This window comes from Colias croceus, chromosome 4 (genome assembly GCF_905220415.1).
Source record: "Colias croceus chromosome 4, ilColCroc2.1".
In the NCBI taxonomy this organism is placed as follows: Eukaryota; Metazoa; Arthropoda; class Insecta; order Lepidoptera; family Pieridae; genus Colias; species Colias croceus.
In genome coordinates this window covers 2,012,501-2,040,000 of record NC_059540.1, presented here as the reverse complement: position 1 = coordinate 2,040,000, position 27,500 = coordinate 2,012,501, and the positions used below count along the sequence as shown (strand labels likewise).

Here is a 27,500-nt window from a genome sequence, read left to right as displayed (position 1 = left end):
AATCTTCCAAAGATACCCACGGCCCCCGGGGAAGGAGCCAAGGGTTATGTCGGATTCTTACCGACTAAAACCCCACTGTGTTCCGTCGAGCCGCGCAGTCAGCCGGGGCCGCGGGTACTCTTAGAAATCGAACCTAACCTAACCTAACCTAACCTAACCTAAACACAAACCTAACTACATATTAAATCGTCACACATTAACGTAACTATTATTACATTGAGGTTAAAATTTATGTCTATCAAAAATTAACACCCTCTTTTGATACCTGATGAACATAGTCTATATTTTATGATGTTTTTTATTCTGTGTCAACCCGATCGGAGCCGGGACGGTCCTACATGCCTAAATAAAGATATTCAGTAAAATTCAAAATTCAAATGGAATTATCCATTTTTGCTGATAATAGTGAGTTTTAATATTATATAAAAATGTTATATATAGGTAATTATTATTATATTATAATAAACTTATTGATCTACATTGTTGGTGTTTTATTTTTAATTTCCTATAAATTTGAATAAGGATGAGAATTAGTAGTGAGGTTACCCAGCATCGAAAATTTTATCGATATCGATATGAAGTTTTATCGATAATATGTACTCAAAGGAGACATCACTAGCAACTTCAACTTTTAAATGTTGGCAGCAATGTGGATCATTTTTGACGTGAACTTTTCATAGGTTGGTATATAAGACTTAACCTAAGTAATACATGCATATGTGTGCGTGAGCTCGAAATCGAAGTACTGAGTGCCGTCTCTTCCTATACCTATTACTTGCTCTGTGAAGTTAACCCGTCTAGCGTCATACGCACAGATGTTATGCGTCCCAAGTATGTCGAGGTAGTTTACGAAATCTAGCTTTTTTATGACTACCGAGTTTGAAAATTTTATTTACCCTATTGTTCTATAATTATATGCCATGTATGATATATTTTTGGAAAGAGGAAGAAACTAGTTATAGCATAAAAATGTAATCATGACGATATATTTTTTCTATAAAATTATAAAAAAATTGATTTTCTTTTGTTTTAATTTTAATTGCTTACATACCTACTAACACTTACATGATAATGGTGAGTCATCAAATGATCATATTCACGTTTTCATATCACTACACGATTGCCAAATACATTCACTTATATTTTCACACATTTAACACAACGTATTTCACTATGAATAATAACAAATATCCATTATTCACAAACAAGAAAAAAAGCGCCATTTTGCGTCTTCCGCACTGAAAAGTTGAGACACTTTTTCACTGAGTATTCTTCAAATATCCCTAAAACCAATATCATAAACGTATTCTACGTAAAATTTCCAGTAATATACGTCTCAATTATCACTCATCTAATTATTCCTCTCGGCATAATTCACAATCCAAATATTCGTTGAACAAGACGAACGTTACAAACTATGGCCGATGACGCAACTCAATCAATGATTCACTTTTTTTTTTTTTTTTTGTGGTTTTAGTCTGTATTTCCTGTCTCGGAGTCGTGTCGATTCGAATTATAAATGTTTAAGGCATAGAGAAATATTTTTTATACTGGAAACATTCACTTGTACGTCTCTACTGATGACCTTCAATGTCACGGGCCGCGTTACGCACAGCGTTTAACACAGCGTTTACGCTACAACCGCTGTGCGTAGGACGCTACACGGGTTAAGAGGCTGATTCAAGAATGTTCTGCCATATTTTTCATTCTGTCAAACACAACGACAGTGCAGAGATAATTATTCCAAGCCCTGACACCGATATTTTTGTATTAGGCCTTTATTTCTGGCATTTTTTATGTAATTTATTTAATTAAAAATTGAAAACAATTATTTCGGCCATATATGTATAACTTTAGTAGGCAGGTACTTTATGTAATATTATAAAAAAAAATCACTAACCCGAAATTATATTAAAATAAAATTCAAATTCAAATTCAAATTCGTTTATCCAATCAAACTTAACCTAACCTTAAAGCTAAATACATTAGGTGTTGTACATATTATGTTTAGTGATAGGTATGTATCAATCATCGGTTCAAGACTGGCATCTTTGCTAGGTTACCGAGAAGGTAAGAAAAATTAAAACTTGACTGCTAATTTATGTATATGTATAGCCTACGTCACTACCGCCACTAACATAATAATTCAGATGATTGCAATGAAACCTCACAACTCAAAATCGGTCCAACGGTTTATACTGCAGGGCGTGTCAAAGAAATATTATACATACATACATAAACTCGAAAAACATAACCCTCTTTTTTCCGTAGTCGGGGAAAAATTTGGGAAATTTTTCAATATCTGGTAACATTACACGCACACAGAAGCACCGTATACGTACAGTGCAGCGGCGAAATGACAGCACACATAGCTTTATTGAAAATGACGATAAATCATTCGGTTTAGTTCGGCAACGCTCCATCTGTCTTTTATTTTGTAATCTAAGACCTCACTATACTTACACTATACGTAAACTAATATCGAATTTTGTTTACAGAAACGAAAATGGCCAAGAACAAGACGACGACATAATCTTCGAAGACTTCGCGCGCCTCAGGCTGAAGGGCGCGGACGCTGATGCTTGAACATTATGCTAACAGCGCTCTCTTACTGAACTACATTCTATATTTTGTTATACCAAACGCACAATTGTATCGTACTTTTTGAATTTTCATAAACAACATTGTTCGTTTTGAAATCCATCGAATGACCATAGACACAAGAAATAAGTGTTACCATCCTTAGCGAAAAGTGTTATAATCTGTATTAAAATAAAAATGATGTATAAAATCATGTTTTCGATCATTTACGATTTTTGGTAAATGCATTACTTACTTATGCAAGTGAAATATTATAGTCGAGCCAATTTAATAGGCAACATTTGACGTCTATCAATTTTATCTTCAAAGAGAGGTAACCTGCTTAAAAACATCGATTAAAGTGAATTAATCGATACGGATTTGAAATATTTGTCAATCGAATTTATTAATTTATGATGATTTTTATTCACAAGTAATCAATGCATTCGATTCTAGATGTCAGATTTCGATTTTTAGAGTAAGAGCGTTTTCACATTATCCGATCCGATATCGGATATCGGAAGCCGATAGCCGATATCCGATATCGGACACAATTTGCCCTTTCACATTATCCGATAATATCGTCCCGATAACATGAGTGTTGCCAGAAACTGGAAAAGTAGATATATTGGGAATTAAAATAAACAGTGGATGCATTTGTGTTACAAAAAATAAACTTTATTTTAAATGAAATAAATAGTAATAAATAAACTGATGTTTTTCAAACCGGTTTAATCTGCTGACTGCGGAGTATGGATTTGTACCCTCTGCAGAGTCAGAATCTAGTTTCAATATTCAATTTCATTGTGAGGCTTGTTTTTTTATATGCTGTTTTTCTTTTTTTATTATTAGAACATGTTGTGTGGTCGTAGTGAATTTTAGAACTTTTTTATATTAAATCATGTATGACTGTTATGTTCTTATACAAATAAAATAAAAAAAAAATTCAACTCAGTATTAAAGCGACGAAACTAGCAAATACAAATTCAAATTACATTTACAAATGTAGGTGCTGTTATTACAATTTTATAGTGCTAATATGTACATTCTACCTAATATCTGGGGGTGCAAATATTTAAACAGAAATAAATTAAACTAAACTAATTCACAGTCACAGATTCCGCAATGTACATAGTACCACAGACTAATAATAATATAGCCATGACAACCAAAATAGTAAACAAGCTCAATAGTCGCCGCGCGTTCTTGACAAAATTTAGGGTCGCCGCCTTAGATTATGGATTGGTCTCCGCGCACGCTACGACTAGATACCGCCGGCGTACTCGAAAAATGCGGCAACTAAAAGTACGCCGAAATCGGCGTACCCGAGCCAGTCGTGTCACGAGCATTGTGTGGAGAGGGTGTACCGATAGTTTCTAAAGATTTTGGACAAAACCTGAAGTAAAATGCCTGTTTGTGCCATAAAACTGTTTAAAAAAAATACAACAAATAATAAGAAAGACACTGGGATCACGTAACATCAGGAATAATCGTATTATTCGATATTTCACCTGTACTTTGAAAATGTTGTTTACGAAAATACGACGCCATTTAGTGTTGCCGTACTGCATATCCCAAAAACACACTTTTAATTTGAACTTATTTTATTCATAATGTTTTTTTTTTTTCAATACTATTAGGTACTAACGCATATTATAAAAAAAATGATAATAACAATAATTTATTTCTGTTTAACCTTGTTTAACTGACTCATATGTTATTTTTTTATTACTGCTTTTTTACTTTTAAAAAACCTTTGTGATAGTATAGTGGCATCGCAAGTGGATTTGAGTCACATGTTCATGGGTTCGATTCCCGGCAAGGCCAAAATGAAATGAAAATATTTTTCAAACTTCTTTCCAAGATAGCCCATTTCCCATTTATGGGGTAAAATTTATGTAGCTGGCAGTACAATTCTTCACACACACTAGCGTCCTTACAAATTGCCTTACACACACTACAGAACTGAGTTGCCGCACTCACGGAGCTATTGTTTTTAGGTGGAGCGGTATCTAGTCGTAGCGCGCGCGCGGAGACCAATCCTTAGTCTAAGGGTTGCCGCATTCTAATTCTGAAATTTTAGAGAAAACTAAACAAAATTGCCGTATTGTAAATTTTCTTTTCAATAAAAAGGGTTTGATTTAAAAAAAATCAACTGATAGATCGTAGTTGTACATACAGTAAAAATAACTACAATAAAGAAACCGACTTCAAAAACAGCTGGAAAAGTAAAATATAAAAAAGATTTGATATTATTAATTACTTAATATTATTTAGATGTGCTATTTATTATACAGGTTTGATATCGGCGCTAAAACAAAGCACTAAATCTGTGACTCAATGACAACAATACAATAAACAGCTTACAGCACAACAGTAGTCCGAGTAGGAGGAGGAGCGAGGCAGAATGAGTAAATAAAGATAAAAGATACTAATATTTCGAAGATACGGTTGAATTTAAGAACACAATATATTTTTGTTTACTTCAGTTCAGCCAATTGCCGTATATTATAGGACGATATTAAAATAGCTCCCGTATAAATCGTATTTTTAATGCCTTTAAATACTTAAATGAATGTTTTCTTAATAAAAAGGTTTAAAGTAAATGAAAGGATTTTTTTTTTACATTTAGCGCCTAGAAATGACTGAAAATACACAAACTAGTGCTTTTTTTGCTGTTGGTATACTACCTTTTCGAAAATTGAGCTGGTAACACTGAACATTATCGTCCGATAGTTCACGGGAATATCGGTGTTGGCTCCGATATCCGATATCGGACTGGACAATGTGAAAGACAGGTACGTAAATCATACATTTTACTTAGCCTCCGATATCGGATATCGGCTATCGGCGTCCGATATCCGATATCGGACCGGACAATGTGAAAACGCTCTAACGTCTCTGCCCCCCTAGCCAAGTGGCTTTCTATTAGCGTAACGTTTGATCAATGAATATGGAATCACATGGAAGTGACATACCTACAAAAAAAGTGTGGCCGGCGCCATAATGCTTGTAACAAAACATGGCGGTGTTTAGTGCCGAGAATATATCGATAAACATTATTATGTTTATCGATATAAAAATAATATTAATATATTTATTTTGAATTTATAAGTATTTGTTTTGGCGCGGTGGAGAAAAATAGTGAGAGTGAATTTTTACGATGCGCGCGCACACCGACACCTAAAATTAACAGCATGAAGTAAGTTCTAGGTGGTATGAAAATTGATAACTATGTTCAAGTTGTATATTCTAGTATTTTGTCCATACGCCAAAGAAGTAACTTCTAACGCGTGTACATAAACACACACTCTTTTTTATTTATTTTAACTTTATTGTACAAAACATAGACGTAAAATTACAAATGGAAAAAATGACAATGCCAATTAATAAAATTAAGTATGGCGATGGCTGCTCGTGACGGTAACACCTATACAGGGTTACTTGTAAAACACCAGCAACCTCGCAGGACAAGATAGCTGTATAATTTGATAAATCCAGTTCAATTTTGACTTCGATATAAGGATTACGGTAGACTTACAATTTGGTAATTTCAGTTTTGAGGAATGTAATATAATGAAACAACATATATAATAATACAGGTATATAATAGTATTTTATTACGATGAACAACACAATATACAGTAATTTATTTATTTATAAATAATAAGACAAAAAAACAATAATATATAATAACAGAGAAAATTATAGAGCTAAACTATTTTGTGCAGCCTGGGATGCACTCGGATTCACTCTGTTCATTTTTGAGTTCGGGATTTGAGGCTCAACTGGTACCTGGAAATGAAATGTCACAGTTTACATTAACTAGCATTGTTCACTTTACATTTAAACTAAAATGCAATACATTTTAATTAAAAGGGCAATGCTGATGGTTTGAAATTAATATCAACATTAGGGCTTACAATAGCGGAATTTGAATTTATATTTTTGGTTTTATGGCATTCAAATGCTTTATATATATAAATTTATAAAGAATAGAAAAATAACTTAAAACACCCCATGTATTTAAAGTAAATTGCACTTTCCCTCAGTCAATAACATTTCAACAACCAAATATCACCCAAGTTTGTACTCAAAAAATCATATAAAACCATCTCAGTTTGTTCACAGGCCTCCTTCAAAATAGGAGAAACGTTAGATTATAAATGACAGCCCTAAATCTAAATAAAAAGACCAAAAGTAAATTGGAAGACATCACGTGTCTACAGATAAAAACCTCACCCTGTGTGAATGCAGCGGCAGACATACTGGTGTAGCATCATCGTGCAGACTAATCACATCCATTGTTCTATTGAAAGCACTTTCTGGGAAATGTACTATGTTAAATCCTTTACATTTGGCTTGATATTTTCAGTTTCAATTGCTTCTAACCATTCTCCTTTTCTATTTTCACTTCTTGGTAACCTTCAAAAAATGAATATTTAGGTTATTATAATTTTAGTCCTGACCTGACTTATTTATAAATACATTATTAATTAAAGTAGGTACTATAAAAGCGATTAATCTTACTTAAGTTAAAATTCATATTAGGTAAATTTAAGTGTTTTATTTTTCCTTCTGCTGCTCTTGGCAAAATTAATTTGTTATTTTGGAAGTGTATTCACCAAAGCAACTATTCTTAAGATTAATGACACAGCCTTGGGAGACGCACGTCATCATCGAACATTTTGCTGATGTCGATATTATAAGCCATCACTAGCACCCAAATTCATTATTTTACTAGAACGAAAATATACAAAATAAAGCTATATTTGGTAACAATTTTGCACTGAACATAGTCTGTGAATACTCCTTAATTCAATATACATGAAAATAACTAAATCAGCAAAGAAATAACTAATATTTCAGTCAAAACGTATACATACCGGTGCAAAGACAAACTTTTCTGGTTTTCATTCTTTCCGGAGCCACATCTCACAATACTGCGCTTTGGCATTATGCCACTATTTGTCCTTGACCACTCTATATGTTTTAGACACAAATGTTTGTCACAATCACAAAAATATTCAATATTTTTCAATGTTTACTACGGAGCAATGACAGAGCATGTACATCGTATTAACGAGAACATAAAATGGCGACCGGCCACAGTAGGTATTTGAGCTAACTTCAAATGTCAAGCGGTATAGAATTAGCACTGACTGACGTATAGTCATATTTTTTCACATATCAGAATATTCATTAGTTAGAAAGAGACAGTATTAGTTTTATTATTTCGGTATCGAAATGCATGATATTTGTATAATCAGTTGTTTGTATAGAACAATATGCCCTGTCCATAGGATTCCTTAGTAGGGATGTGACCTCGATTCAGAAAAATCGATTAATCAATAATCGATTTTTTTTGTTTAGAAATAAATCGATTTGTGAAAAATCGATTTTTGAAAAAAAAATAATCGATTTTTGTTTTCACCTCGAATTTTTATGCGAAAAAACCTATTCGATGTAAGGTAAAAGCCCCAATACCGGACCATGTACCGGACATGACCCTGAACACTCCATGCATTTATATATACCTATATATTTGTGAATATAGATATACAAATACATGGAGTACAGATGGCGCTGATTTTTTTATCGACTTGTTCAGTAAACTTACTTACCAATTATTTCATAATACTGAAGTTAGCTGTCAGGTGTAAATTTTAAAATTTTATTACAGTAAAAAAATGCTTCTAAAAATTTTCATTTGTAATTTTTATTAATTTTCACATGTGAAATTTTTGAATTAATTTTTTGAAGTGAAACTTCTTTATCGGGGTTGGAAAAAAATGTAGTGTAACATTTTTTCGTTACGCATGACATTTTTTCCGTTACGCGCGATCTTTTTCTTATCCCTACCACGCGTGATTCGATGTATTTCTGTAAAGTTGCATATAGTAAATTATTTTTTGAAAAATAAGGTCTTAAAGAAGTTTCACTTCTTACGTTTGTACACTAGTTCATGCACACATTTTTTTTATAATAATTTAATTGCCATCAAATATCATGAATATTTTTAGTCTGTCAACTTTAGTCTCATAATTTGTCATCCATCGCACAGATAGCACTATTTACAAAAATCGATTTAAATTGTGTAATTCTTATAATCGATTTATTAAAAATCGATTTTTACCATTAATAAAATCGATTATAAAAAATCGAAAATGGAAAAAAAATAATCGATTAAAGTAATAATCGATTATTTATTCACTTCCCTATTCCTTAGTCATTGCGTTTGATAGAATAGATAAACGAATGTATGAGATTGACATAAGCTGGAGATACGTCACGTGACCCAGCGTAACGAAACGAAAATTGGTAGCCAAGTGGCAATGTTTTTCTATTCTATTAGACGAAACGTGACGAAACGTTAGGTACCTAAGTCATACGACAGGCGCCATACAAATGCTTAGCCAAGTGCACAGAGTAGCCAAGTGGCACTTTTGACAGGAGACTACGCCAATGGGCGTTCGATAACTAGCGTACGCTATAACATCTTGTAGAAATCGAAACAAAATGGCGATTTTATAATCAGCTGTCGAAGTTTCGTGTTGTGTTTAGTGATTATAAAATTTTAGTTTTCATAAAATGCACGCTTTGAGACTTTTAAAAGCTGCGCACGATGAAGAACTTTGGCTCAGGCGCCAAAAAAGAAATGCGTCCAGACCGAGTTTAGAGACAATCAATGAAATGCCGGAACAATTGTTTCAGGAGCGTTTTAGGTTAAATAAAAAAACTTTTAGCGAGCTTTGCTGCAGCCTACGTAACGAAACAAACATACGGGGGACTAAAGAAATTCCTTTGGAAGTAAAGGTAATCCACAGTTTCTTCACTGCGATTGTTTATAATTATTAGTGATGTCCGATATTTTAAATGCCCAATGAAAGGCATGTGTTGTGCATATCTATTAGGTACCTATATTACGTATCCTAATTCTACTTATATTCGTAGGTTCTTTGCGCTCTGAGTTTCTTCGCAACGGGATCCTATCAGAGAATTGTGGGTGTCACACAACATTTGCCACAACGCACTACAAGTAGATGCATTAGGCAAGTTGTGGAGGCACTCAACAGTCCTCGGATAGTGAAAAAATGGATAGTTTTCCCTCAAACACACCAAGAAAGAACAAGAATTCGACAAGAGTAATTGTTTTTATTAATTTATTTATAACTTTCAATGTACAACTACGACATTGGGGCCTTCAAGAAAAGAGCTTATTTGTCCATAAAAGGCCGGCAAAGCACCTGCAACACTTCTTATGTTGCAAGTGTTTATTTCTTATGCTTAAGTTGCTTGCTCTGACATAAAAAAAAAAAAAAACTTTCAATGTTTTGTACAATTTTAATAAATAACATAATCCTTTGCATTGAAGAAGGTTGCTGCTATTGTAGTCACAAACAATTCTATTATACCACAAAATGTTTGTTTCTGTTCAATTCTAAATGTTTTAAAGGTTTACAAAATATTATGACAAATTCATTTGAAAGTCTTTTTAACAATTGTATTATAATATGTTTAATATAATTATGTAGGTAATTGTCTTTGATTATAAAATGTGAATGTACCTAATTACAGATTTCAAAGGAAATTTCAATTGCCAGGGGTAATTGGATGCATAGATTGCACTCACATATCAATTGTAAAACCCCACATTGATGAACAGAATTATTTTAACAGAAAAGGATACCATTCCTTAAATGTGCAAATGGTAAGCTATTTTTCTTTGCATATGTATTATTAGTTAGTAAGCATTGTTTTTAATCATGTTTCATTAAAACAAAATAACAAAGCAACTGCAAATAGAATATTTTTTATAACTTAAATTTTTTTTTTCAGATATGTGATGATAATTTAAAGATTATCAATGTCAATGCAAAATATGGTGGAGCCACGCATGATTCCTTCATATGGTCATCCAGTGAAGTGGAACCATACATGCGTGGACTTCACGAAAATGGTGAATTGACGTGGCTATTAGGTAAATCATTTAATTCCTACCTACTTCTACATATTTATCATAAAAATATTGGAGTTATAATTTATAAAGCTCTTTAACTACATTATTTCTTTAAGGTGATTCTGGATACCCACAGAGAGCGTGGCTGATGACACCAATTTTAAATGCCGAACCAGGTTCTCGAGCAGAGGTGTACACTACACGCCATTTACAGGCACGCAATTGTATTGAACGATGTTTTGGTGTATTGAAGGCTCGTTGGAGATGCTTGCTGAAGCATCGTACACTCCATTACCATCCTCGTGTTGCCAGTGAGGTAACTATTGCATGTTGTGTTCTGCACAATATTGCACTGGATGCTAAATTACCTCCCCCTAATAATATGGCTGAGCAACAAGAGGATGGTGATGAACCGAGTGTGGGGGTTGGACCCATTTCCAGCAACCAAGATGAGCTGATGAGTGGCAGAATAATGCTAAATAATTTAGTTAATAGATTAGTTTAGTAGGTTATTTTTGTATTTTTGTATTTTTTAAAGTGTGTTGTGTGTAGTTTTAATGTGTATTACTTTTAAGCCTAATTTAGTATGCCTGACCAAGTAGTTTTGTATAATATTTTTTCGCTCCTAAAACATTATTTTGTTTACCTACACAGATTTAAATAATGAAACTGCATTAGTTACAGTATATATTAATCCTTTTAAAGTTTCTGATAACTGCTCATATTTTAGTGCAGGTCATAGGTGAAAAAATTGATCATTGTTGCAGCCTCAACCTGTTTTTTATATTTTTAAGTTTGTAATTTTTATTATTGTATTTTTTGTTAGTATTTAAAAAAGTGTGTACTGAATTAATGGTGGTATAAACTACTTAACTAATTAAGTAATAAAATATACTATTATTATGTATATATATGTTTTATTTAATATTCTTAAAACTAAAACAAACACTTAAAACAAATTAAGTACATATAAATCCTATAAAATTTAAAGATTAAAATGTAAAACAACTAAAGACAGAGGACAGAAAATACTGTACTTAAACTATTAAATTAAAATATTAAAATCTAAAACAAACACTTAAAATAAATTAAGTACATATTAATCCTATTAAATTTAAAGATATATATAATAATAGTTTAAAAAAAAATAAAAAACACGCTTTTTGCAAATTGAAAAATGGAATAATTTTATCAAATTAGTGTATTGTCATCGGTCCTCAATAAATCTACAAAGTTTGAACGAAATCTGGCCGTTTAAAGTGGGTCAAAATCGCGCCCAAAGAAGTCGGTTACAAACAAACATTCAAACATACAGGTGAAGCTAATAAAAAGCGTGTAAAAAGTAAAACAACTAAAGACTGAGGACAGAAAATACTGTACTTAAACTATTAAATTAAAATATTAAAATCTAAAACAAGCACTTAAAAAAAATAAAAAGAAAGGCACTAAATAATACACTTAAAACCCTATGAAAAAAAAAATTAAGATGCGGGCCCTTGAGGCAATATCTCGAGCAACCTTTGCCCGATAACAGCTATTTGCTGCATCACCCTAGTTTGCTCGCGATTTGCCTCAACCTTTAGCGACTCCAGCCGCAGTCGCTCCATTTCTCTTTGGTGGAAAAGTTCCTCACGCTCCCTCTCACGTTCATGGAGAAGCTTTTCCCTTTCCCTTTCTCGCTCATGGGAAAGCTTCTCTCGCGTCTCCTCCAGTGCAAGGCGTCGTTGTTCAACCGCCACAAATTCTGTAGCGGCCCGGTCAAATGGCGTTAAGCCGCGATTCCTGCGAGCTCTCTGCATCCCATGTCGCGGCGAGGCAGTCGCAGATCGCGGTGACGCCGATGACCGTCGACCAGTGGGACGCGGAGGAGAACGCGGTAGAGGGGGCGGCGGACGTACTGGTGGTGGTGGTGGTGAGGGCTGTGGGTCTAGCAGTAGCGGTGATGCTGGCAATGTTGGAACACTTGCTGTTGAGTAATGAAAATAATGTTAAGGAGGCAAATATAATTCTGACTTTCACTTATATTATAAATTAGAAATGTTCATCCATTCCATCTGTTGAATAATATTCTCTAGGATACAAGCAAAGACTAATTTATTCAAGTCATTTAATGAATTATGTTCAATTATTATCGATTAAACTATATTATGACGATTGAAAACAGCTCCTAGAAGAAGGCTAATTTAATAAGTAAATAGAGTTTAATAAAACTTACTATTATAATTAAAATTCTCTAAGCCTACAGGAATTTCAATTTCCACATCTTCAGGAATGGGTTCTTCCCTTGGTACTGGTGGCGCCTGAAAAATATTTATTTTTATCAATATATTAGTTATTTATAACTTTTATCATATACTCTTAACACTTACAAATGTTACGATTAGGAATTGTTAGCTAAGTATTTTGTATAATTGATATAGATTTATAAAGAATAAAATATAATTAAAAGATATTTAATGTTCTCATCAACATTAACTATCTATTAATTATATTGTGATGGAATTACATTTTCAAACACTAGCTGTGCTCCGTAGTTTTACCTGCAGTGCTCTGCTCCTGTTGGTCTTAGCGAGATGATATATAGCCTATAACCTTCCTCGATAAGTGGGCTATCTAAAATCGAAAGAAATTTTCAAATCGGACCAGTATTTCCCGAGATTAGCGTGTTCAATCAAACAAACAAACTCTTCAGCTTTATTATATTAGTATAGATTTTCAAGCTGTTTATTTGTTTTATTTATTTAATACAATTCATTTTACACAAGTTGAAAGAGGCTTATATGTAATCTCTTTCAAAATAAATATCTATTATTGGCCATGCAAGTTACAGAGGAATTGGTGTGATACGTAAAGTTGCTATAATATAATAGTACTAACATTAAAGCCATGCTCTTGTATGCCAGCTTGACCAAGAACAGCAGTCTCTCCCAGTATGGCACAGACTCGGTCTTCCAAAACTGTTAGAGACAGCCTGCTGCTTGGACCACCACCAGTACCATTTGTGTGGTTGGAAATCAACATTTTCTTTTTTTTTGTTTTAGTCTTCCAATCTGCCCAGACCTTTAGGTTTACATGTTGTGAGTTAAAGCGGTGCATGAAAAGGGCAATAGCAAAATAAATGAATATATTAAAATATACAGCTATGTTAACAAGATGCAAGTAAATAGCAAAACAATTGAGAGTTTGCAATATACACTTAGGTTAACAACATGCAAGTTAATAGCAAAACAATTGAGAGTTTGCAATATACACTTAGGTTAACAAGATGCAAGTAAATAGCAAAACAATTGAGAGTTTGCAATATACACTTAGGTTAACAAGATGCAAGTGAATAGCAAAACAATTGAGAGTTTGCAATGTACACTTAGGTTAACAAGATGCAAGTTAATAGCAAAACAATTGAGAGTTTGAAATATACAGCTAGGTTAACAAGATGCAAGTTCAAACTTACTTTCTTCCACTTCTCTTGTGATTTGTGAACCCCACCACCAACTGAATTAAGTAATAATGTGAGCCTTGCCCACATTTGGTCGGCTTTTAGTCGACCCTGAGGTCCCCGCTGTGGTCGAGAGAGGTCACCATACCTATGGGTAACACACACCAATGAAGCACTTGGTATTAATGATTTCATTGTTTATTATAAAAATATTGAAGCAAGTTTGGAATCAAAACTGTATTTTTTTAATAGTACCTTTCCATGAATTCTATAAGAGCAGAAAATTGCTCCTGGCTGGCGCGCAGTCTCTCCATTTCTAAACTAGAAAAATAAGTACACATAAATAAATTAAATTTAAACCTTGAAGACATTATATCTTTTTATGCCTCATTGCAAATGCAAAATTAACTTACCTCTATTTGTATTTTTATAATTTAAAGCACAACCTGTATTTTTTAGTTCACTTCAAAAATTTTTTGACTTTTTACTTTTTCCGTTTTCGGAATTCGGCAGTTTAATTTGAATATTTCAAGAATATTTTTCAACATTACTAATGTCAAACTGAATGACAGTTGACAGTTTGACGTACGCTGACTGACGTTAGAATTCGAAGCCATAGACATTAGCGTACGATCCAATAGAATAAGCGTTCGCCAAGTTCTAATCCACTTGGCTACCTGTCGTTTATCGTATTCGATAAGGCGTCAACGTTTGTAGAAAGAGAAACGCTATAAATCGTATGCCACTTGGCTAGGGGGGCTGGTAATTTTAATATGTTCTATGAATAGGGCCGTAATAGGAGAAGATATAACCTAATACAGAGTTACCTGGAAATAACTACCACCGTAATAGGAAAACTACTCCTTTTTTTTAACCGACTTCAAAAAAAAGGAGGAGACGAAAGGAGGAAACGAGAGCGCGGAACGAGCGACAAAGAAGCACAATCGGACGTTGTCACGTTCAATTATCGTCAGTAAACCGACTTTACAGACAACCAATTTTTTTTTTTTTTTTTTATGTATGTACACCGATTACTCCGAGGTTTCTGAACCGATTTACGTGATTCTTTTTTTGTTCGATGCGGGATGGTGTCGAATTGGTCCCATAAAAATTTTATTCGGATAGGCCCAGTAAGTTTTTATTTTATGAGCATTTTTGTCTGCATTTGTAAATGTTGCAAGTGCAAGTTTAAAGTCGGTTGTTTTTAACGCAGTTATCATTATAATCCTAATTCGGACCCATCAAAAATTCGATAAACAAGAGAATGTAAATGCGATAACAGTTTTTTGGCTCATAGAGCAGGCTCCAAGGAGATGTTCGTTTGCATAAATAGCGGACCTAAATCTGACTTCTGATATATATTGTATAGATCCCAGACATCCTATAGACAGATGTTGCCAACCAGTTTTGTGGTCCCCTTCCCCGCACCCCGGTTATTAAATATGGCATACAAAGAAAAAAATAAACATTTCCAAAACATGCCGCGTGGGGTATCAAATGAAAGAGCTTATTGAGTAGATCACGAATATATAGCATACTATAACATTTCTTACACTTTCTCTAAGATTTTTTAGAAAATTTACGAAAATGGTCCATTTTTGAGTTAACTTTAAACCACTATAGATTGAAAACTCATGAATATATTTTTTAAATTATTATTTTAAATAATTAACAATAGTCCATTGTTTACGATTCAATAGTTCGTACAGTGAAATAGTTGCATGGGGGAGTGGGGGGGAGCATTCAAAGATGGCGAGTATATTTTCAAGTTTATGCCAGAAATAAAGGCCTAATACAAAAATATCGGTGTCAGGGCTTGGAATAATTATCTCTGCACTGTCGTTGTGTTTGACAGAATGAAAAATATGGCAGAACATTCTTGAATCAGCCTCTTAACCCGTGTAGCGTCCTACGCACAGCCAGAGGCGGCTCGCCCTAAGGAGCGCTGGTGCAGTGAACTCCCATAAATAATTATAATAAAATCATACTCCTTAATTTCATTATTAATATTAATTATTACTATTTAAAATCAATCGTAATCGTAAAAAACTACTGGCAATACCAATGAATATATCCATCATTCCATCATTCCATACACCTGACACCTGTAGGTATAATACTGTATTATAAAACGCGCGTAGCGGAGCGCTCACGATTGCGCTCCAATGAAAAAATATTCAGTACATTTTCTAATACGAAATCCAATAGGAGTGAAAGAGATAGTTTTGTCAGAGCCCTGCGCGTAAAACAGAAGATTTTCTATGAAAAAATAGCAAAATTCGGAGCGCCGCTCCCGCAAACGTTGCCGGTTCGTTTTTACCGCGCGCCCGTACACAAGACAGCGATTGCGCGACGTTGCCACTCAAAATAATATAAACAAACACTATAGTCAACTTGCACGCGCGCGAATGTACCTATAATCGGGAATTTTCGAATTAAAATCATAAGATACGTGTTGATTGTTGAAATAGCCTGTAGTTATCAGTATTACTTGTGAGTGTTAAAATGGACAATTATAATGTGGCGTTCATTAAAAAGTGTGTTAAAACGTTACAAATTCGGCTTGAATTGAAAGCTAAGGGACCGCCGCAGTCGTCAACGCCAGTAGCAAACGCAGCTACTGGCGTTGACGACTTAGCTCATCTTTCAATCAAGATGAAAAAACATTCACAATCTCGGTAGGTACCATTTGTTGAATGAACTGCAATTGGCGTCTATCGAACGACAAGACATTCGTAAAGCATTAGATTCCGCGTACCGAAAGTCAATACGCGAGTTCAATGACCGTGTCGATGAAAACAGACATATTTTACGAAGGTTAATAGATTGTGTCAAGTTATAGATATTTTTGCACACCAAAAAGAAAGACGTATGCATTTCCTTTATAAGTAATTTTTTAATTAAATTGTACTGCTTTAACATCATGTATTTTCAGTGTTTTATTTCAAGTGAACACCCATAAAATTTTGTCACGAGCCGCCTCTGCGCACAGCGGTTGTAGCGTAACTCAAATTGTACTGAGAGCGTCCTGCGCTGACAAACGCAGTGCGTAACGCGGCCCGTGACATTGAAGGTCATCAGTAGAGACGTACAAGTGAATGTTTCCAGTATAAAAAATATTTCTCTATGCCTTAAACATTTATAATTCAAATCGACACGACTCCAAGACAGGAAATACAGACTAAAACCACAAAAAAAAAAAAAAGTGAATCATTGATTGAGTTGCGTCATCGGCCATAGTTTGTACTTTGTAATAGCGGCAGTACACATGGGGCCAAGGCGTTGGGCCAACGTGTTGGGTAAAAATGAAGGATTCAAGATTCCTGTTCACACATTGGCGTACTGATCATTCTGCATTGGCGCTTCAAAGATGGACGTAGTCCGTAGAAGTTCTTGCAGCCGCGGCAATTTATATAAACAGTGCGTTTAATTATTACGTACATGTGCACCAATAACATTGAGTGTACTCTGCTGTCTATGATGATACCATTTTCCAATCTCTATTTTCCTTTTTTTATTTCTGTACAAATAAAACATTATTAAAAAAATATGTTTAGATTTTTTCAAATGTTTAAAATTTGTTAGTACATTTTACATTTAATTTTAACTATATAACGAAACTTAAAGAGTACGGACGGATGTATTGATTGGTGATATTTGATAATATTATTTATGTAATACCTAAAGCACAATTTGATCAAAATCATGCTCATTGTATATTGTTATTTAATTTTTAAGAACAAGTACTTAACTGTTTCATACTATTTTACTCATTTTATAAATATATTCATTTTTTATCGAAAATGTATGAAAGTGAGTTATGAAAAACATCTAGAATAATATAATAAATAGAAAATAAAACATCTAATTTATTGAGTCATATGGTTTTTATTTTTGTGTAGTTCATGCCGTGGATTCCAAATTATTCATTCATGTCGATACAATTCTATGAATTGTAAAACCTCATTGCTTGTCCACATCGGCGCCGCCATCCTGTGCCGCCATCGCTATCGGAACATGGAAACGTAAATTTCATTGACGCGCAACGATACTGTCTCCACTGATGAGTAACAACAAACTGAAGAAGACACCAACGTGTGAACGTTGTTTGCGGAGCGCGCCAAGATCCTTTGAAGTGTGCACAAAAAACCGACAACATTCGGATGGCCTGCCAATATTGGCGCCAACTACACTAATGAAGCCAACATACCGCCAAGTAGCTCTCTACACGTTGGCCCAACCCGTTGGCCCAACACGTTGGCCCCATGTGTACTGCCACCTTAACGTTCGTCTTGTTCAACGAATATTTGGATTGTGAATTATGCCGAGAGGAATAATTAGATGAGTGATAATTGAGACGTATATTACTGGAAATTTTACGTAGAATACGTTTATGATATTGGTTTTAGGGATATTTGAAGAATACTCAGTGAAAAAGTGTCTCAACTTTTCAGTGCGGAAGACGCAAAATGGCGCTTTTTTTCTTGTTTGTGAATAATGGATATTTGTTATTATTCATAGTGAAATACGTTGTGTTAAATGTGTGAAAATATAAGTGAATGTATTTGGCAATCGTGTAGTGATATGAAAACGTGAATATGATCATTTGATGACTCACCATTATCATGTAAGTGTTAGTAGGTATGTAAGCAATTAAAATTAAAACAAAAGAAAATCAATTTTTTTATAATTTTATAGAAAAAATATATCGTCATGATTACATTTTTATGCTATAACTAGTTTCTTCCTCTTTCCAAAAATATATCATACATGGCATATAATTATAGAACAATAGGGTAAATAAAATTTTCAAACTCGGTAGTCATAAAAAAGCTAGATTTCGTAAACTACCTCGACATACTTGGGACGCATAACATCTGTGCGTATGACGCTAGACGGGTTAACTTCACAGAGCAAGTAATAGGTATAGGAAGAGACGGCACTCAGTACTTCGATTTCGAGCTCACGCACACATATGCATGTATTACTTAGGTTAAGTCTTATATACCAACCTATGAAAAGTTCACGTCAAAAATGATCCACATTGCTGCCAACATTTAAAAGTTGAAGTTGCTAGTGATGTCTCTTTGAGTACATATTATCGATAAAACTTCATATCGATATCGATAAAATTTTCGATGCTGGGTAACATCACTACTAATTCTCATCCTTATTCAAATTTATAGGAAATTAAAAATAAAACACCAACAATGTAGATCAATAAGTTTATTATAATATAATAATAATTACCTATATCTAACATTTTTATATAATATTAAAACTCACTATTATCAGCAAAAATGGATAATTCCATTTGAATTTTGAATTTTACTGAATATCTTTATTTAGGCATGTAGGACTTAATTCGGCTTAAATATTATGTGAATACAACTAGATTCACATTTTATACTTTTCCTTGAAATATTTTGCGGGATTTCTATTTTAAAATCTCATTCTAAATTTCCAATATATCGTTGCCGTTCGGATCGCCATATTGGAATTGTAAGAAGTTGTTGTTTTCTTTGGACAAAACAATAATAATATTATCTCCTCTCCAATTGATTCTACAGCCAGAACATGACGTAATAGAGAAGTTTTCTCGTAAAAATTATTATTTTTTATATCTTCCTTTAATAGAACAGTCATTGGGTATATATTGCAAATACTTAGTCACAAATCACATTAATAATTATTATCAATTATTATCTACACAAAGATTTTAACATTGTTTACACATAACACTTTTTCTTCTTCTTTCACTTTTGGCAGAAATATAACAAATTAAAAAATTCAATGTACTGTACATTAACTGAGTAAATAAGTAAGAAAATCTACGATATACGAAGAACAGATTTTGTTTATCTTCCACCAAAACAATTAATAAAACGCCATTTTGAATTCAAATTTCAAACAACAAATCAACATCAAGAGGTTGTCTATGCTTAAGTCTTAACCATTGACAAGAAATCGAAGAAAGAAAGAAATAATTTATTAATGTATTAGCTTAAAATTAAAATATACAAAAATAAGGTTTAAAAAAAAATAAGAAATAATAATAAATAATTAAAACTAAAAAATTAAATCTAATATTAAATGATTACATCGGAGGGGCCAACATTAGAAATGTTTTTATTTTTTCTAAAAGTTGGCAGAACAGACTCTCCCTTAGGTCTTTGAAAAGTACAAAATAATTTGAACTGTATGTCAATTGAATGAAGTTTAAAATTGCTTGATAATGGAAGCCTAACCAAAACGATGTTCTTAAGGACGCGTTTACGAATCTGACAAAAATAAGCAGTTTTTCGGTACATTTTGCGACAAAATAATACAAAACCAAATTAAACTAATAATTACTATAGATAGATTAATCCTTAACCCTCAATTCACTAGGTGAAATTTGCTAACATAAACAGCTTCCATGAGTCCACTGGACTCATATATTTTCTTGGCGTGTTTTTTTCAAATAAAACTCTTTTTTTTATTAAGTTTTTTTATTATTATTTTTAAATGTTTATTAAGGCACTACAAAAAAATAATAAAACTGGATAAACTTCTGAAATACTCTTAAAAATAAAAAAAAACTTATTCTAATAGTCTTAGAAAACAGAGTTATTTTCAAAGCCCTACAATAATGGCAAATATTTTTAACTAATGGCTCTTTTTAATTTTATAAGACTTCTAAAGGAATGCAAAACCGAAAATAAACAACAAAAATGTACGCTTCTATACAAAAAAATAAAACGTGCAATGGGGTATTGCCACCGATTGCAGGCAGCGACGGCATGCCATTTTTGAGCAACTCAAACATACAGGCTTCAGACATCTAGTGCCTGAATGTGCAGTCTTTGTTCTCTTTTTGTAATTACATGGATAACAATGCTTTCTTTCTGTCCTAGATAGCTTGTCTTCGGTTTCAGAGTGGCTCGCATCTTCATCATTCATAATTTGTGTGATCCATGATTCCAAAACAGAATCTGCCTGGTCTTCATTCATATTTACAACTTTATGTTGTTTTAGATCCATTTCACAAACCTACAACAACAACAAATATTAAAATACATATTTTTATATCATTAATACGACAAATAAGCAACATTTAAGAATCGTAACAAATAAATAAAATATTACTTAATTCACTAGTATGAGTCCATGGGACTCACTCGACGTAATAACTTACCTATTACGCAGCGCAGGCGCACGTCCTCTCGCTACCGCGGTGCCCACGTCACTGCAGGAAGGTACTGAGACGGTGGAGGAAATAAGTCACCAGGGGAAAAAAATATAATAGTTAGAAAGTTCGATGTGAGTCCAATGGACTCAGGTAGTGAATTAAGGGTTAATCTTTAAATGGTAGCAATTTTTTAGTCGAAAATTTTGGTTTATAATATTATCTAATATATAAAAATCAATGCCACTTTTCGTTGTAATTCCATAACTCGAGAACGGCTGAACCGATTTCGATAATTCTTTTTTTATTATATTCCTTGAAGTACGAGGATGGTTCTTATGTAGAGAAAACGTTAATATGTACCACGGGCGAAGCCGGGCCGGACCGCTAGTAAAAAATATTTTCCGTTGCACAAACACAAAATTGACAATATCGTGCTGAATAAAGGAACATTTTTCATGTATTTAATAAAATAAATTTAATGATTTAAAAATATTTTAAGTAAGCAGACATGTCCAACTCAAAAAGGTAGCAAAGAAAACTATCAAAATGTTACAAATAGGCTGAGAAATCAAACCTTATTTTTTCACATATTTAGTTGTAACGCGTGATACTTATTGGATTGAAATAAGGGTTATTTTACTGGCTCATCTTGATTTATTGCACAAAAATTTGTTGAAATATTTTAGTCTGCGCTCGGCCGCCGTTGTGAGTGGACACTGTGACGCTTGTAAGCAGCTCCTCGTTTACGAAAAGATCACTGTACGAATACAAAATATTTGACCTAATAAACTTGATCCTTCACGCATTCATTTTATTTATAGATTTTATACTTATGGGATTATAAATTTCATATTTAGTTTCTGACTTGATGGAGTGACCTGAAGGTGTACTTCGAAGACTGCTACTGGAACTAATAAACGATTAGAGCTAGGTGTGCCGAGTTTGGGCTCATTTTGTTAGTTATGTTGAGACCTTACCTCCAGACTTGATGGAGTGACCTGCAGGTGTACTTCGAAGACGGCTACTGGAACTAATAGACGAGTAGAGCTAGGTATGCCGAGTTTGGGCTCGTTTTGTTAGTTACATTGAGACCATACCTCCAGACTTGATGGAGTGACCTGAAGGTGTACTTCGAAGACTGCTACTGGAACTAATAAACGATTAGAGCTAGGTGTGTCGAGTTTGGGCTCATTTTGTTAGTTATGTTGAGACCTTACCTCCGGATTTGATGGAGTGTCCTGAAGGTGTACTTCGAAGACTGCTACTGGAACTAATAGACGAGTAGAGACTAGGTGTGCCGAGTTTGGGCTCGTTTTGTTAGTTATGTTGAGACCTTACCACCGGACTTAATGGAGTGACCTGCAGGTGTACTTCGAAGACTGCTACTGGAACTATTAGACGAGTAGAGCTAGGTGTGCCGAGTTTGGGTTCATTTTGTTAGTTATGTTGAGACCTTACCACCGGACTTAATGGAGTGACCTGCAGGTGTACTTCGAAGACTTCTACTGGAACTAATAGACGGTTAGAGCTAGGTGTGCCGAGTTTGGGCTCATTTTGTTAGTTATGTTGAGACCTTACCACCGGACTTGATGGAGTGTCCTGCAGGTGTACTTCGAAGACTGCTACTGGAACTAATAAACGATTAGAGCTAGGTGTGTCGAGTTTGGGCTCATTTTGTTAGTTATGTTGAGACCTTACCTCCGGATTTGATGGAGTGTCCTGAAGGTGTACTTCGAAGACTGCTACTGGAACTAATAGACGAGTAGAGACTAGGTGTGCCGAGTTTGGGCTCGTTTTGTTAGTTATGTTGAGACCTTACCACCGGACTTAATGGAGTGACCTGCAGGTGTACTTCGAAGACTGCTACTGGAACTAATAGACGATTAGAGCTAGGTGTGTCGAGTTTGGGCTCATTTTGTTAGTTATGTTGAGACCTTACCTCCGGATTTGATGGAGTGTCCTGAAGGTGTACTTCGAAGACTGCTACTGGAACTAATAGACGAGTAGAGACTAGGTGTGCCGAGTTTGGGCTCGTTTTGTTAGTTATGTTGAGACCTTACCACCGGACTTAATGGAGTGACCTGCAGGTGTACTTCGAAGACTGCTACTGGAACTATTAGACGAGTAGAGCTAGGTGTGCCGAGTTTGGGTTCATTTTGTTAGTTATGTTGAGACCTTACCACCGGACTTGATGGAGTGACCTGCAGGTGTACTTCGAAGACTTCTACTGGAACTAATAGACGGTTAGAGCTAGGTGTGCCGAGTTTGGGCTCATTTTGTTAGTTATATTGAGACCTTACCTCCGGACTTGATGGAGTGTCCTGAAGGTGTACTTCGAAGACTGCTACTGGAACTAATAGACGAGTAGAGCTAGGTGTGCCGAGTTTGGGCTCATTTTGTTAGTTATGTTGAGACCTTACCTCCGGACTTGATGGAGTGACCTGCAGGTGTACTTCGAAGACTGCTACTGGAACTAATAAACGATTAGAGCTAGGTGTATCGAGTTTGGGTTCATTTTGTTAGTTATGTTGAGACCTTACCTCCGGACTTGATGGAGTGTCCTGAAGGTGTACTTCGAAGACTGCTACTGGAACTAATAGACGAGTAGAGCTAGGTGTGCCGAGTTTGGGCTCGTTTTGTTAGTTATGATGAGACCTTACCTCCGGACTTGATGGAGTGACCTGAAGGTGTACTTCGAAGACGTTAGATAGACGTTAGTTAGACGTTGTCGTTGTTGTTGTTGTTGTTTGTTGTTGTTGTTGTTGTTGTTTATAATTTATTTAATATGGACCACGAAATTTATAATCATGAATTATTTTTGACGACTGCACGCCGTAACTGCACGCGTGCAAAGTTTTTTGACTTGACCTTGAAAACACGAGGCGTTAGTCGCGCGCGGCGTATGTTTGTATGTATGTATTATGTATGTATGTATGTACATATGCCATGCGTGATACGTGAATAGTATCTGAAAAAAATAAACAAGCAGAAACATCGTAGCCGGGATGCGAGACAATCGGTGCGCGAGGCTAGCGAAGACGGGGGGGCGTTGCGCGTGGGCAGCGAGACATTTGTACGTACGTATGTGTATGTATCATTATTTCGTCGCTGTTGTACCGCGTCGCCCGTGTGCTCTGCGCTCTCCTCGTTGCCGCCGTTCGCGTGTCGGTGTGGGGTTGGTGTTTGGTGGTGAGTCTGTGACAGAGTTGTAGAGTAGTGTGTTAGTTCTATGAAATAATAAAAGACCACCAAAGATGATGATATTGTAAAAGCGTTTGTGCATACGGCGCGATACAGTTTTTAATCTTTAGTGGTGGTAGTAGTAGTAGTAGTAGTAGTTAGTAGTAGTAGTAGAAGAAGTAGAAATTAGTAACTGTAGTAACATTGCGTCTGCCGACGGTTTGATAGATTGTCAGTTTCGTAGATTGTATTTTATATGTGTAGTGTAATAAATAGTATTACGCATCTTGATACACTCTCGGAGCGCAGACCGTGAAAAATATACGACTACTATTGAACGGCAGTATAAAATTTTTTATTGCTCACATCGCACACGTTTGTGATGTACCAATGGGCTTTTATCAGATGTTTATATGTGGTCGCAATTTTCGATCCTTCCACTCTCCGTGCGTAGATTGATCGTTTGCGTCATAAAAGTTGACCGATATTAAAATTTTTCCTTCGCTTGATGCGAATGGGAATTGTTAAGGGGTGTCTCGTTAAGATGATACTTTCAACGATTTAACTGACTGTGTTCAGATTTATCCACGTGTGCGCGCGCGCGTGTGTGAATAGTGTGCGTGTGACGGTCGCCGCCGTTGCATATCATGTTATTTAAACACGCCGCGCGCATATGTATGTATATAGAGAAGCGAACGTCGCGGCGGCATCGTCGTGTCACGTTTGAGGCTCTAGCGGAAGCTTTAGTTAGCTCCCTGGTTGATCCTGCCAGTAGTTATATGCTTGTCTCAAAGATTAAGCCATGCATGTCTCAGTGCAAGCCGTATTAAGGCGATACCGCGAATGGCTCAATATATCAGTTTTGGTTCCTTAGATCTTACTCAGTTACTTGGATAACTGTGGTAATTCTAGAGCTAATACATGCAATCAGAACTCTGACCAGTGATGGAATGAGTGCTTTTATTAGATCAAAACCAATCGACGGAGGGCCTGGCGTCTGAAGTCGTTAATTTTGATGAATCTGGATAACTTTTGCCGATCGCATGGTCCAGTACCGGCGACGCATCTTTCAAATGTCTGCCTTATCAACTTTCGATGGTAGTTTCTGCGACTACCATGGTTGTCACGGGTAACGGGGAATCAGGGTTCGATTCCGGAGAGGGAGCCTGAGAAACGGCTACCACATCCAAGGAAGGCAGCAGGCGCGCAAATTACCCACTCCCGGCACGGGGAGGTAGTGACGAAAAATAACGATACGGGACTCTTACGAGGCCTCGTAATCGGAATGAGTACACTTTAAATATTTTAACGAGGAACAATTGGAGGGCAAGTCTGGTGCCAGCAGCCGCGGTAATTCCAGCTCCAATAGCGTATACTAAAATTGTTGCGGTTAAAAAGCTCGTAGTTGCATTTGTGCGCCGCGCTGTCGGTGCACCGCATCCGCGGTGATACTGACACGTTTGCGGAGCATATCGTCGGTGAGCCGGTCGTTAAAAGCCGGTTCAATATCAAAATCCTATCGCGGTGCTCTTCAGTGAGTGTCGAGGTGGGCCGACAATTTTACTTTGAACAAATTAGAGTGCTCAAAGCGGGCTCAAAATGCCGCTTGAATATTTCGTGCATGGAATAATAGAATATGATCTCGGTTCTATTTTGTTGGTTTTCAGAACTCCGAGGTAATGATTAATAGGGATAACTGGGGGCATTCGTATTGCGACGTTAGAGGTGAAATTCTTGGATCGTCGCAAGACGAACATCAGCGAAAGCATTTGCCAAAGGTGTTTTCATCAATCAAGAACGAAAGTTAGAGGTTCGAAGGCGATTAGATACCGCCCTAGTTCTAACCGTAAATATGTCATCTAGCGATCCGCCGACGTTACTACAATGGCTCGGCGGGCAGCTTCCGGGAAACCAAAGATTTTGGACTCCGGGGGGAGTATGGTTGCAAAGCTGAAACTTAAAGGAATTGACGGAAGGGCACCACCAGGAGTGGAGCCTGCGGCTTAATTTGACTCAACACGGGAAATCTCACCAGGCCCGGACACCGGAAGGATTGACAGATTAATAGCTCTTTCTTGATTCGGTGGGTGGTGGTGCATGGCCGTTCTTAGTTGGTGGAGCGATTTGTCTGGTTAATTCCGGTAACGAACGAGACTCTAGCCTGCTAAATAGGCGTCGTCATTTAGGTGTGCGCGGCTCTCGGGTCGCGCAACTCACTGGCGGCGTATTAAAATTCTTCTTAGAGGGACCGGCGGCTTTGAGCCGCACGAGATTGAGCAATAACAGGTCTGTGATGCCCTTAGATGTCCTGGGCCGCACGCGCGCTACACTGAAGGAATCAACATGTTCTCCCTGGCCTAGAGGCCCGGGCAACCCGTTGAAACTCCTTCGTGCTGGGGATTGGGGTTTGCAATTATCCCCCATAAACGAGGAATTCCTAGTAAGCGCGAGTCATAAGCTCGCGTTGATTACGTCCCTGCCCTTTGTACACACCGCCCGTCGCTACTACCGATTGAATGATTTAGTGAGGTCTTCGGACCGACACGCGGTGGCTTCACGGCCGTCGGCGTTGCTGGGAAGTTGACCAAACTTGATCATTTAGAGGAAGTAAAAGTCGTAACAAGGTTTCCGTAGGGGAACCTGCGGAAGGATCATTAACGTAACGCACTGCGCACTCTCGCACTACTCGCATACGCGCATCGTGTGTGTGTGTGTTTGTGTATAGTACGAACAAGTGTCGTGGGACGCGTGAATGTGACTGCATCCGTTAAAAAAAAAAAAAAAAAAAAATACGAATACCTCTAACATGTCAGTGTATGACGTGTTAGAGTGATTCGCGAAAGCGCGCGGTACATATTTTAACCTATGTACACACACGCAAACGTTACATAAAAGAACCACGCACGAAACACTTTGAATAATAATATTATAATATGTAATAAACTATTACCCTGAACGGTGGATCACTTGGCTCGCGGGTCGATGAAGAACGCAGTTAACTGCGCGTCATAGTGTGAACTGCAGGACACATTTGAACATCGACATTTCGAACGCACATTGCGGTCCGTGGAGAAATATCCAGGACCACTCCTGTCTGAGGGCCGGCTGTATAAAAACAACAATCCACACTGTTCACACACGTGTTTTCACGCGTGTTAGCATGTGACGGTTTA

General features: G+C 35.8%; 2 protein-coding genes, 2 long non-coding RNA genes and 2 other non-coding genes across 6 annotated transcripts; 4 read left to right on the top strand and 2 right to left on the bottom strand.

Annotated features, from left to right (window-relative positions):
• Nucleotides 1-1,872: 1,872 nt before the first annotated feature.
• LOC123691339 lies at nucleotides 1,873-2,794 on the top strand. Its single transcript, XR_006751383.1, has 2 exons — nucleotides 1,873-2,070; nucleotides 2,499-2,794. It is a non-coding gene; the product is annotated as an uncharacterized LOC123691339 (long non-coding RNA).
• Nucleotides 2,795-6,188: 3,394 nt separating this feature from the next.
• Nucleotides 6,189-8,039, bottom strand: LOC123691332. The gene is made up of 3 exons (XR_006751376.1): nucleotides 7,467-8,039; nucleotides 6,823-7,005; nucleotides 6,189-6,375 (listed from the first exon to the last, which is right to left on the bottom strand). It is a non-coding gene; the product is annotated as an uncharacterized LOC123691332 (long non-coding RNA).
• Nucleotides 8,040-8,499: 460 nt separating this feature from the next.
• LOC123691324 (putative nuclease HARBI1) lies at nucleotides 8,500-11,447 on the top strand. Its single transcript, XM_045635656.1, has 5 exons — nucleotides 8,500-9,396; nucleotides 9,535-9,725; nucleotides 10,159-10,291; nucleotides 10,420-10,561; nucleotides 10,657-11,447. The coding sequence occupies exons 1-5, from the start codon at nucleotides 9,172-9,174 to the stop codon at nucleotides 11,043-11,045; spliced, it is 1,080 nt and encodes a 359-aa protein (XP_045491612.1). The 5' UTR covers nucleotides 8,500-9,171; the 3' UTR covers nucleotides 11,046-11,447.
• A 459-nt stretch (nucleotides 11,448-11,906) lies between these two features.
• Nucleotides 11,907-14,408, bottom strand: LOC123691329 (proline-, glutamic acid- and leucine-rich protein 1-like). The gene is made up of 6 exons (XM_045635661.1): nucleotides 14,390-14,408; nucleotides 14,232-14,292; nucleotides 13,992-14,124; nucleotides 13,418-13,600; nucleotides 12,756-12,840; nucleotides 11,907-12,506 (listed from the first exon to the last, which is right to left on the bottom strand). The coding sequence occupies exons 2-6, from the start codon at nucleotides 14,288-14,290 to the stop codon at nucleotides 12,022-12,024; spliced, it is 945 nt and encodes a 314-aa protein (XP_045491617.1). The 5' UTR covers nucleotides 14,291-14,292; nucleotides 14,390-14,408; the 3' UTR covers nucleotides 11,907-12,021.
• A 10,671-nt stretch (nucleotides 14,409-25,079) lies between these two features.
• Nucleotides 25,080-26,984, top strand: LOC123691526. Its single transcript, XR_006751413.1, has one exon. It is a non-coding gene; the product is annotated as a small subunit ribosomal RNA (ribosomal RNA).
• A 290-nt stretch (nucleotides 26,985-27,274) lies between these two features.
• On the top strand, nucleotides 27,275-27,431 carry LOC123691533. The gene has a single exon (XR_006751420.1). It is a non-coding gene; the product is annotated as a 5.8S ribosomal RNA (ribosomal RNA).
• The last annotated feature ends 69 nt before the right edge of the window (nucleotides 27,432-27,500 follow it).

What these genes read in the sequence shown, in the direction of transcription:
- LOC123691329 (XM_045635661.1), bottom strand. Translation starts at nt 14,290, where the DNA reads ATGGAGAGACTGCGCGCCAGCCAGGAGCAATTTTCTGCTCTTATAGAA. An exon ending in CTTATAGAATTCATGGAAAG is followed by an intron (nt 14,125 to 14,231) that starts GTACTATTAAAA and finishes TGTTACCCATAG; the next exon opens with GTATGGTGACCTCTCTCGAC. An exon ending in AGAGAATTTTAATTATAATA is followed by an intron (nt 12,507 to 12,755) that starts GTAAGTTTTATT and finishes ATTACTCAACAG; the next exon opens with CAAGTGTTCCAACATTGCCA.
- LOC123691324 (XM_045635656.1), top strand. Translation starts at nt 9,172, where the DNA reads ATGCACGCTTTGAGACTTTTAAAAGCTGCGCACGATGAAGAACTTTGG. An exon ending in ATTCCTTAAATGTGCAAATG is followed by an intron (nt 10,292 to 10,419) that starts GTAAGCTATTTT and finishes TTTTTTTTTCAG; the next exon opens with ATATGTGATGATAATTTAAA. An exon ending in TGAATTGACGTGGCTATTAG is followed by an intron (nt 10,562 to 10,656) that starts GTAAATCATTTA and finishes TATTTCTTTAAG; the next exon opens with GTGATTCTGGATACCCACAG.